Raw genomic sequence first — 12,557 nt, forward strand, 5'->3', positions numbered from 1 at the left:
TCTTGAAGCTAGAGGAGAGAAAATGAAGTCCCAAGCACATTACCAACTACAAATTAAGACAAAGCCAGGAGGTGCTTTGTTTGAGGCCACTATATTCTACGATGAAAGGTTTCGTTTTAGAAGACTCGATGGTGACATTAGTAGAATAAATAAGTACGGTAACCAATCATCGTGTATCAGGAATAGCCATGAATTGGAGAAATATTGCTTCTGTAGGTTGTGAAAAAAAATTGTCGTAGAAAGTAAAAATAAATTTAAAATTTAAAATAATTGCATTCATGGGCTTGGTTGTGTAATTATATAATGAATGTCACACCAACGTAAGGAGGGACACATATTGCTATTGTTAGTTCTATAACTTTGTCTGAGCATTTTATCGGAAATGCCTTGCACATTCTTAATGAAACTTTGTAGAGATTAAGGATGTAATTGGCCCATATGAAATACGCTTTAAAATATTCCTAGAAAATGAATATAGTGTTGATGTTTTTTTTTAAACAGCATGAGTTTTGATGATTGGGAATTCTACTATTTGTATATGTATATATCGGGTCTCTACTTAGTTCGGCAAAAGCGACTTCACTTACATCAGTTGTTTGTCACGTGGCATCTTTAAAACTAGAAAAAATATATACGGCTACAAAGATCGTAAAAGTTCAACGATATACGCGGATATATTTTCGCTATGAAATTGATTGTATTTTCTTTGAGACAAAAGCCTCAACATGAAAAGTGCTGGGAGCAACTTCTTCATGCCCGGGAATTATGTAAAATTTAGCTATCTTTCGATAAACTTCCTACATTGACATAATACGCAATGAAATAAGTTTAAATTACGGAATTACTACGCAACAACGCAGAACAAACTCCCAGCACATTTCAAAATAGTAGGGGTAATAGCTACACGTGTTTAAAAACTCATAATTTATGGTGAAGCGGATTGCCCGTCATTCTAATAAGTTACTGTATTAGTGTGCCTTACTGGGCTTTAGTTGAGATCTATACATTTTCATTTTAATAAGACTATAAAATATTGATTAATACATTCAAGAATATATCTCCATTCTGGGCAGATCACACTTGTTTCATTTTAATTTTCATATTTACAAGCTACAATAATAGTTTGATCCACGCCTCAAGTACAGAGAAACTGCGTGTCAAACTAGCCAGTGACGTAATCTCACTCAGTACAGTGAGGTCAAGGTGGCTTTAATTCTACATTCAAAAAGAGTTATTATTGCGAGGTAAGTTACACATCGATTTATGTTTACATCATTTATGAGAAAAGACTGTATTAGAATGTGTATTAAAAAGAACATTAAACAAGAATATCAGCAGTCTCGTTTAAAGTTGTCATTTCGTAAGTTCTATGGTCGATACAATGACCTTGTCAGCAAATACAATCTATCATTAAGTCAAATGATGACTGACGTTTTAAAGTTGTCATTTCGTAAGTTCTATGGTCGATACAATGACTTTGTCAGCAAATACAATATATCATTAAGTCAAATGATGACTGACGTTTTTCATATTAACTGTTAGTTCATTATTTACACAATGAATTGTCGACATATTTTTCCGTTATTACCCGATCATGACAAGGAGAACGGCGGGTGTGACCAGTCGGCAGGGGATGCTCACTCCTCCATGGTACCTGATCCCTCCTCTGATGTTTTAGAGGTCCGTGTTTGCTCTGCTCCATAATTTGTATTGTTTAATGGACTTTTGAGCTTGAATGCTGTTTGTTATCACCATACATTTCATTGTACTCCTCCTTGGCATCAGATCCCGTCTTTGGTGATTCTAGGGGACTATTTGCCCTGTTTACAATTTGTTTTGTCAACTGTATTTATGAGATACATGTAGATAACTGTTGATCACCGTTCCTTATCTTCACCTTTTACGCATTAATTAATCAACACCTTATTTACAGTGACAGTTATTCAATTTTTCTGAATGTAAGGCAAAACTAATAGGGTTCAGGACTTGAACATAATTTTTAGATATGTATTTTGTTATTTTTTTTTTGGGGGGGGGGGGTATGCGGGGGGTGGGCTGGGGGTGGGGTGGAGTGATGATGGAGTTGATTAATAACTTTAATAAAAAACTACGCAGAAATAAATCAGTGACATTTTTGGCTCTCCAGTTGGTTACATGTTGATAGCCGATAAAAAAAAAAGACATGTAAACAATAGTTAGAGTGTTTCTCGCTTTTTGCATTAATTGGTGCGATACGAATAATACGGTAAAATTCTTTCACAACACATTATTTTGGTTGTAGTACGGAACATGACAAAGAAATTATCATCGTCGGATAAGATCTATTCTGCAACCAATGATAAAAATAGTTATACAGAATGTCAGACTCCCTGTGTGTCGTGATTATTAAACAGCATGTTTACAAACATTAATTAACGATGACACTCTTTGGCAAGCAAAATAATGAGAAGAAAATGTACTGACAAAAGTGTATTTTTTTTTAAATGACGCTTAAAAATTTGTCTATTTGCATATGTTAATCACCAGCAATTCACAAATTGAGAATTGCTACCAATGAAGGAGGTAAATATATACATTTTTTGTACCTTAAATGTGCTTCATTATCAGAAAAATCCCTCATGGAAACATGTCATTTAGAAACTTACTTTGTTGATACTTTTGATGAAGCATTGTTACATGATAGGGATGCAAAGACATATGGGTCATTGTTTTCTGAAAAGCTTGAATTTACATACAGTAGCACAAGCTAACAATGAGCACCAAGGACGAATCAAATTCTATACATGTATTTCTATTATGAAGTTAATTTTATATTTTAAAACTACAAGGAAAGAAAATGACTACAATTTAAGTGTTAATTAATTGCATATACATGTACTGTAATAGGGTTTTACTGTATTTTTTAATATCTGTTTCGATTCAAATATTAAGAGATACTTGTTTCCTGTGAAACTCACATGAATTTATAAATATATTACATCACGGTAAATTGGCTCTGATCCTCTAAATCCTGTAAATCAGTGCCTTCAACAAAATCTTTTTCTAACAGAAAGTAATTGTCCGCGCTATATCCATGTGGGACAGTCTCATTGTGCATTCCATTTATTTCCACGAAGTCTTTCTGTAGAAGAAAATAATTTTCACCCCTCGCAGTACCCTCGTTCGCTCCGTTAATGTCTTCATCTCTGTAACTTTGAACCACACCACTGTTGGTGTATTCACTTTGTGGTACTTGTTCATTCGCTGATGGATAGTTAACTGTAGATTCTTGATGGCTGATGTGTACAATATCCATTGATTGCAGGGGTAAATCGTCTTCGACATAAGATGCATGCTGCTGAGAAGTATAAATCTGGGATGATGTGTTCTGCCATTGTTTTTTCATAGTGTTCTGTAAACAGTAAAATAAACTGTGAATTTCATATTATTGCAATTTCACTATTCATGTATACTGAATATAAAGAATTTCTCCAAAGGCAAGTTTATTTTTCATAATTATTGCATTTTTAAAAAATTTAACTGTATGATATGCAAGACGTAATGGTCGACCCTCTGCTCTAAATTTAGGCAAAAAATCCTAACATTGATTTTCATTAGCAACAAAAGAACTAGATTCAAATGGAAAATATTAATTGTATGAAGAGTTGTTCACTTTTTCAGGAATGATTATTGTTAAATGTATGTTAAACCATGAGATAAGGAAAATTTGAGACTGTGAATAGAAAGAACAATAAACTATCATCACAACATAAAATCAAATTCCATGTTATTCGAGGTATCGGTGTTCGAGATATCGACGTTCAACTGTAGAAGGTACATATGAAAATAATATTAAGTGTCATAGATATTGAATTCAAATTCGAAAACAAAATGAACTTTTTTTTTCTTTTTCTTTTTTTAGGTAAGAATTTCACATAGTGAAGTGTGGCTGTTACAAAGAAAGGCATCCATCGGCAAGAATTTTCTTCTTTTTTTAAATTATTGAAGGGAAAATATGTTCTAATAATGATTTTTTTTTAAAATATGTTATATGACCAATTTTTTTAGTATCGTTAAAATTATTTATTATGAGAAAGAAATATCCAGATTGTAATAATAAGAAAAAAAACTTTATGCAAATATCTTAGATCAAATATTATCAGTAGCTATCAAAAATACTGGCAAAAAAGTCTATGTTTGTGACGTTGAAATAACTACAATTTATATCCATATATATCCTCTTAATAAGATTTTGGCGAATCCTACTCTTGCACTTTATTAGGTAAATTAACAACAACACGTGGTATAATTCCCATTAGTCTCTTTTTATGAAACCAAGCATTTTGTTTTCATTCACAAAAAAATATAATTTTAATTGTTCTACTTATTATTTTGCATATAAATCTATAAAGGATTGATTGATTGATTGTATATTGTTTAACGCCCCATTCGAGAATTTTTCACTCATATAGAAACGTCACCGTATGCCGGTGAAGGGCTTCAAATTTAGACCTATACTTGGCACTCAGGGCCATTGAGCAATGAGGGTTCTTTATCGTGCCAACGCCAACCGTGACACGGGACCTACGTTTTTAAGGTCATATCCGAAAGACCCGTGACTTTCACTTCTAATGCCGGGCTCTTGGCGAAGGAACAGTCACTGCCTATCTTCGGTTTGACGCGGCGCGGCGAACGAGAATCGAACCCGGGCCTCCCGATCACGAAGCGAACACCCTACCACTGGGCTACCGTGATCGGTAAACCTATAAAGGAAACACTTAACATATTAAATACTCCCAATATTTTTGCTAAGTAAGACGGGGGCTCCTTAGTCGTTTCATAGATTGCCGGATGACCATAAGGAAATCACAAATCAATGACCATATAAATCAAGGATTATAATTACGATTACGTACGGCGTCATTGATATACTTTTGCAGCAGGCTGTCCATCTCTTCCTGTGTACGTCCATTTGTAATCACGCCATTGTTTGACGTGTTACTAACTCTAAGAAAGAAAGAAAACGGGATCAGATACAATTTATTTTACGACTGGGAAGCTTGAAATCATATAAAATCAATTATATTCGTCAAAGGCTCAAAAATTCTTCAATATTCATGATTTTCTAAAAAAAAAAAAAAAAAAAAAAAAAAAAAAATATCAATATCATTTCTTTCAAACCAAAAGAGAGACTGACCGCTGCCCGGTTTCTTTCTAGAACATTACTTTCTTTTTTATGTTGAAAAAATATATGTAATTTATTGCATTTGTGACATGAAAATAATTATCTCTTTTTCAACCTTTACCTAGTAAGATCAAGCGGTTTGGATTTTTCTCGTTACTTACTCTGTTTCCTTTTTTCTCTTACATTTGGAAACAATCAACATTAAGATTATTCCCAGCAGGAATCCCCCCGTTCCAATGCCAGTCTTTATGAAAATCTCTTGATTTTCTTGAAAACAAACATAAAACATCAATTTTTATAAAACACCTTGATAGCCAAACAGTGTAGTCATTTAAAATTAATAGCCATTCTCTGTAAGCATTTAAACTCTTATATAGGGAGTGTGGCACGCTAGGTCTTGGATTTTTATGAAACTTGGCACACATTCCTATATTGATGTATGAAACTAAAATTCATAATAAAATGGTTGCTATGGTCAATGGTTACCATGGCAACCAACATACATTTTTCATGGCCTACAAAATGCTAAATTTTGATGAAAAATGACCATTTTTGACTAATTAAAAGTCTTTAATACAAAAAGATATTTACATGACTTTATCTTTTTGTCAAAATACATCATTTTTATAGTTCTTTAGATAATTTCTAGTATTTGAGTAACTTAACCTCATAGAAAAAATATCCCCCCTTTTTAAGTATGATTTTTCTAAGGAAAAATTGTAGATTTTAGGCTCTTTTGAAAAGCCTGGTATAAATTTTTGCGGACATATTGGAAAAAATAAATACATTGGTTTGAAAGTCCATATATAGTTGTAATATAAACCATAAAGAACCACTTGGTATTCATATCTTGTTTTCATGTTACCATGGTTACAAACTAATGCTTTTTTAAGAATTCCAGACAAGGGCAATAGGTATCTACTATCAGTTTCCATATAAATACCTGAGTATTTTAAAATGGATTAAAACCAAATTTGTACATATAGTACACAATAGCAAAAACAAAGAAAAAAAATCAATTTTCATAACAAAAGGTCAAAGTTCAAGGTCAATATGGCTCGATTTAGATGGAAAAGTAAGGAAACTAAGCACATTTTTTCAATGCCATAACTAATACTTGTGTTTTAAACAACATAATTATGAATAAACAAAATTACAGTTCTGGTGGACAATACATGTAACTAGCATCACATGAATTGGTAAATACGGACAGAAGGTCAAAGTTCAAGGACACAATGGTATATAAAATTTGCCTTTTTGTCCCCTACTTTCACTTAAAGTGGGGGATATTTATTTAGGTCTCTCTGACGTCCATCCGTCTGTTAGTCTGTCTTTCTGCAACACTTTCGTTTCTGCACGATGTCGCATGAAGCCTTTGAGTCTTTGCAATGAAAGTTTATATAACAACTCCCTGTGACCTAAGGAAGACCCCCATTGATTTTAAGGTCAAGGGTAAAGGTCATGAATCAAAATTCTGTCTGTTTTAACACTTTATTTCCGCGCAATATCTCAAAAACTTCGAGCTTTTGCAATGAAATTTTACACTGAAACTCCCTATGGCCTAAAGAAGACCACTATTGATTTCGAGTTCAAAAGGTCAAAGGTCAAGGTCAAAAATTTATACATTCTGTTTGTGTGTAAACTTTTCATTTCCGTGCGATATCTCAAGAAGCTTTTAAGCTTTTGCAATGAAATTTTATATCATAACTCCCTTTGGTCCCGCCCGCAACTCTTAAAGTATCCCGTTCCCCCAACCCCACCATCCTCCGACCCCACCCCTCAAGATCCGTACATGCTCTTTTTTTCCTTAAGCAGGGGACACAGCTTCTCTGAATTAGCTTGTTAGTATAGCATTTAAACTCGGATATTGTGAATGTCGTATCCTGTTTTATATACAATGCATTTTACTGAAATTGGTATTACATTCTCACCTTTAGCTTGATGCATAATGTTAAAATGCTATGAGAATGGTTTCATTTATTGAAAAAAAAGTAGCCAACTCAAAATATTGAAAGCCTATACACGTACCATATTGAGTGACTTGTACGTAGAGCATTGTGCTACGTGCATGTAAATACACTCTTTTGTTGTTTTGGTAGACTAAGTCCTTGTTCTATAATGTACATTTTTAGACCCTATTCAACACTCCACACTTTTCCAGTGACAGTCAGAATGTGTTTTCCTGTGACTTTTTTTTTCAGAGAAGTTGACAGAAAAAGCCTAAATCCATTTTACTTTGCAATACAGTAAAAATCTATCATGTATTATTCTTAAAAACTTGAAAATTAAGAGACATTGAGATGATAAATATTTTAACCCAAATATGCCTGGATTTAAGTAATAGATCTGCTACTTCCAATATTTAATCAATAATAATCTTTTGTAAAAATCTGCTGGACCTGCTCAGATAATCTGATTTTGTGTTTTCTCGAATTTATGTCGGTTGCTAAGTTTGAGTTGGTTGGTAAGCTTGATAGAATCGTACACCTTATGGTTTGTATTGTAAACATAATTTCTAAACTTGAGTCCTTGAAAATATTGAAAATAATCTGTCCCTGCCTCCTTCCTACGGTTTTCATTTTTTAAAATGAACATGATAAAGTAACCAATGACCAGGACTTACTCCATCCCTTCCAGGAACAATGTAAAAGCACTTACCCCAAATAAATGGGTAAGAGGCATTTGTAAGAAAAACACGGATCCGTTGTGAAACATTAAGAAACGTTATATATAAATATGAAAGAAAGCGGTTCATTCATAAGTGATTAACCCAAACCCGCCCTCATTCCAGATTATAGATTTTTTGTGTTTAATTTTATGATTTCTTTCTTTTGGTAGAAAGGGGTGGGGTGGGGGTGGGGGGCTTGTCAGAAATTTATTTATGTTTTCATTATTGATAAAATACAGCTACACAGATTTACTATTAATTTTACTGCTACAAGGTTCAATCTACATTTATCTTAGTCTAGAGAAATGATAAACTTGATAAAAGTGATAACTTTAAATATGATTCAGACAATTTGTATTTCTATGCAAACATCCCCCCCCTTAAAAAAATTTGAAAGTATAATTTTCACTGGTCGAAAGGAATCAATTACAAAACAAAACATTTTCATTACTGACCTTAACAATTTTTTTTTATTCTTTTTTTTGGATAAAGACCATTAATTCCCTTAAAGAAAATACTTGGATCAGGAACATTATCAATTTCTTTGTAAATATTTTCAAAGTCATTGAATAAAAAGTTCAAATCTGAAATATACACAGATAACTTTTCTCTCTTTTTTTCTGAATCAGATACAGATAAAGGCAAACAGTAGTATTAAAAAGATTGAGTTTTCTGTTACATCCCTCACAAATACAGGGTTTTTAGGTGTGGATTTTTTTTTTCTACATGTAGCCTTTAAAGAGAGATAAAATATACTTTTACGTTCTTTAATTTTAGAATGAGGGTGTAAAGAGTATCAGTTTATATTTCAAATGTAGCAAATCCTATCAAGTGAAAACACTCATCATATAAAAATTGTAAATTATGAATGACATAAATTCTGTTTAAAACTATGGGTTAAGGGACGACCGTTTGATTCAGAAGGGGGAGGGGGGCAATTTTTTTCCGAGTCAGATCATTTATTTTCATGGAATTGAAGGACAGATTATTTATTTCCAATATGATCCAGGACAGATTATGCATTTTTTGCTTCACTGAAAAAAGTCTGAAAATAAAATAAACAATCGACCTCGCCCCAAGGGAATGGGGGGGGGGGGGCGTAGGCATTTGTTTCGGGAATAATTTTTTTTTTATTATTTTTTATGATAATAATACTTATTATAATATGTGTTAAAAATTATTACCGAAACAAGTGCCTTTGGGTTGGAGGTTGTAGCACTTATCAAAGATGGATTATTTATTTTCCTGCCAGTTGAGGACAGATTATTTATTTCCAACATTTTCAAGAACGGACTTTAGTTTCTAAAATCTTTAACCCCCCCCCCCCCCTCGCATCAAATGGTCATCCCGTTAATGACAGACATCAACTTACATACATCATTCAATATTCAACTTCAACTTCCAGTTCTGTACAAACATGTAAATGTAGCTTGACTTTAATTATTTAGGTAAAATCAATAGCCTAGTTCTCTCACATTATAATTCAGTTTTTTTCACATTTGTTTTAAAAAGGCACTGACTTTCCAAGGCTGTATTCATTATAATACATGTATACCACTCTGACTAGGACATTGTGCCTCTTCTTACAACCAATTCAATATAATTCTGCAGATATCTCAAGTTTATCTTTTATCCCCATTTTGAAACTCCTAAGACCTTGAGGCTTAGGTTTCAATATCATGAATGAGCACAGAGCTGATTTCCTGTACCATGTGGTCTTTTACATTTCGCCACTGTTCACTCATCAAAATTATTCTTTTGCATGCAGGAAATAAACAAAGCAGTTAAAATTTGTATGCATATTAAATAAATAGAAAAAACCAGTTGATTTTACTTGAAATCCAGGATACATGTTGATAATGTAAACAACTTCCAGTCAGTTTTGTCCAATGATTTTTTTTTATCTCTCGCACTAAAGAGCTCACAATTATCAAAGGGAGATAATTCAATTTTTAAATGAATGTCTGCTATTTTAATCATAGATTTCTCATATTTATAGACTGAATACCAACAATGTTTTTAAATACCTTTTAAAATCAGATGTCATACTTTTCATTTCTGTAAGTAACATGGATTGAAGTAGCCGCATTTCATTGATTGCCATTCCCAAAAATTGCATTTTTTCAGAAAAAATCAACTTTAGACACCGTTTCCATGGTAACTACTCAACATTCATATGATCTAACAATATTTTTTGGAGTAGTTTATGAGGTGGTAAATTCTAGCCAAATTTGAAAAAAATCTGTGACTATGCGTGCCACAAAAGTTTAAGTGGTTACAGAGAATGGCTATTAATTTTCAACATGCAGCAATGAAGATGTTTATAAATTTAAGAACTGATTTATTATTTCAGATGATCAACTAGCTGTCTTTTTTCTGATAAAAAAAAAAAACAAAACATATCCTGATACGTACCTGTGAAAAATTCTGTAATCTCGCTAAAAACGTCTGAAGTTTCTATCCATAAAAAAACATAACAAGAATAATCAGGCATGTAGTCCTCTTTTAATGGTTATATTCTTTTTAAAAGGTAATTTATTTTTCATTGATTAAAATGCTGTGCGATGATATATAGAAAAAAATATTTTATACTTTTGTCACTAAATAAAAGTTGATATACCTATTTTTGTAACGAAGTAGATTTTCAAATTACATTATAGGTGTTGCATTTACAAAAATCAGCTGATTCTCTTATGTAAGAGATTTATAGCTCTGTTTTCTCTTCAGTACCAATCATCCATTTGTACTGGCATGTGTCTGAGTGCGTAAGTTTAAGAGACTGGGAAGGTCGAAGATTTAAGTTACAATTAAGTTTAGGGCAAGACGTCTTTCTTTTGAACGATCTGCGTTAGTCTGTATAAGGCATTGATATTGTTTTGAGAAGCTATGACGGGCCATTTTGCACTAAAATATTTCTTTTCTCAGAACTCGATAAATCTTACCTGGAGTAGCTTGACTTGAAGTCCCTTCAGAAGCTGAAACTGCAGAAAAGTGAATTTCATTCAGCTAATAGAAAGCTAGCGTGACTAAATTAGACTAATTCCTACATTCAAATCAGTTATGAAACTTTACTTACATGAACTTTCGGCACTGGTACTACTCATTATTTAATCATCAATTTGTACCAGCAAACAATTAGAAAGAATGGTTGACCTAAGACTGAAAAAATAACTATGATTAATACTGACAACACATTTAAAAAAAATGAAAAAAACAAACCCTCTTATTTGTTCTGTCATTTTTATTTTAAAAAACCTACTCGTATATTCTATGATCTCCAGTTCAAAATCTACGCCGTAAAACGCAAAATTTGTTTTTCTAAACGTGATGAATAATTCGACTGTTATTAATGACGTTTGAAAATTATACATGAATGTCCTTAGCATTGTTAACAAATTTTTCCAATATAATTTCTTACAAAATCTTCCTAGAAAAAAACGATACATCTTATGGTGTAAAAACCCTCTGCTCTAAATTTCACTAAACAAAAATTAAAAATCGCAATATTGACCTTCTTTAACAAGAATAGAATTAGATTCAAATGGGAAAAAGGATAATGAATGAAACGTTGCCTACTTTTTTTCAGAAATTAACGTAATATCTAATCATAATATGAAGAAAATTTTACACAGTGAATAGAAAGAGCTTTAATTTATTATTACAACATAAAATTAAAAATATGAGGTATATATGAAAGCATTATTTAGTCTCATGCATACATGATAAATTCATATTAGAAAACCTAATGAAGCGTTGCTTTTTAAGTCTGAATATCACATTGTTATCTGTTTTATAAACAAAAATGCACCCATCTACACGAGTTATATATATCTTCCTTTAAAATATCTCATGGGGGAAATATGATAAAAATTAATTAAAATCTTTTATCTGATACATAATGAATTACTGTCGCAATTTAGAAATTGTTTAATAAGTTATAAAATATCCAAGTTTTAACAGTTTAAAAGATATTGGTGCAGATGTTTTAGGATTATAAGTAACTATCAGATAAAATGACAAAAGAAAATAAAAGTAAATGAATGTAACGTATTGTGATTTTGAATGAATTGACTATCTAATAGTCCTCACAATTATACTCTGGTAAGATAAAGTATCAGGCAGCTTGGATATTTTTTATTGGGGGATCTTTCTTATCACAGGGTCGTTCCACCTAAATAACCAATATATGCTTACACTCCCCACATTTCGTTTTACAAACAAAAGATAAAGCTTGTTTGATGGAGGTTAAAGAATCATTTCACAGACCGCAGGGATCATTAATTTATATTTAAGATATCTGAGATCTGTGAGATACTTTCTTTGCTTCTTTTTATCTTTCAAATGACAAATTTCAAATGTCATTAGTAGATACCATTTATATAACACTTTAGGAATTTTGAGATTTATGAGTACAAAAAAGCTAAAATGCTGTAATATACTGTAGAATCATCATTTTTCGTGGGGGATCAATGTTCGTTGATTTCGTGGGTAGCCCTTACCCACGAATTAATGTCCCCACGAACATTGAAACACACATATATTTATCATAGCTGATTCATTTATCTTAATAAAATATGCAAGTTAACCACGAAATAACGTCCCCACAAACCAGTCAAATTTTGGTTACCCACGAACATTGACCCCCACGAACAATGGTGATTCCACAGTTATGTATTTATTTCTAATTTGCGGGCGTGATCGGTCGACAAGGAAGCTTGCTCCTCC

General features: G+C 32.2%; 1 protein-coding gene across 1 annotated transcript; it reads right to left on the reverse strand.

Annotated features, from left to right (window-relative positions):
• Nucleotides 1-2,468: 2,468 nt before the first annotated feature.
• On the reverse strand, nucleotides 2,469-10,989 carry LOC133187834 (uncharacterized). The gene is made up of 6 exons (XM_061323231.1): nucleotides 10,909-10,989; nucleotides 10,775-10,813; nucleotides 10,248-10,289; nucleotides 5,326-5,431; nucleotides 4,896-4,986; nucleotides 2,469-3,391 (listed from the first exon to the last, which is right to left on the reverse strand). The coding sequence occupies exons 1-6, from the start codon at nucleotides 10,934-10,936 to the stop codon at nucleotides 2,975-2,977; spliced, it is 723 nt and encodes a 240-aa protein (XP_061179215.1). The 5' UTR covers nucleotides 10,937-10,989; the 3' UTR covers nucleotides 2,469-2,974.
• Between the last annotated feature and the right edge of the window lie 1,568 nt (nucleotides 10,990-12,557).

Source organism: Saccostrea echinata, unplaced genomic scaffold (assembly GCF_033153115.1).
Source record: "Saccostrea echinata isolate AGI-Se365-2 ecotype Australia unplaced genomic scaffold, CSIRO_AGI_Sech_v1 ptg000015l, whole genome shotgun sequence".
Lineage (NCBI taxonomy): Eukaryota > Metazoa > Mollusca > Bivalvia > Ostreida > Ostreidae > Saccostrea > Saccostrea echinata.

Coding starts and splice junctions, on each gene's coding strand:
- LOC133187834 (XM_061323231.1), bottom strand. CDS start 10,936: ATGAGTAGTACCAGTGCCGAAAGTTCAT. Junction 10,290..10,774: donor TTCAAGTCAAGCTACTCCAG/GTAAGATTTATC, acceptor TTTTATGGATAG/AAACTTCAGACGTTTTTAGC. Junction 5,432..10,247: donor GATTACAGAATTTTTCACAG/GTACGTATCAGG, acceptor TTTGTTTTCAAG/AAAATCAAGAGATTTTCATA.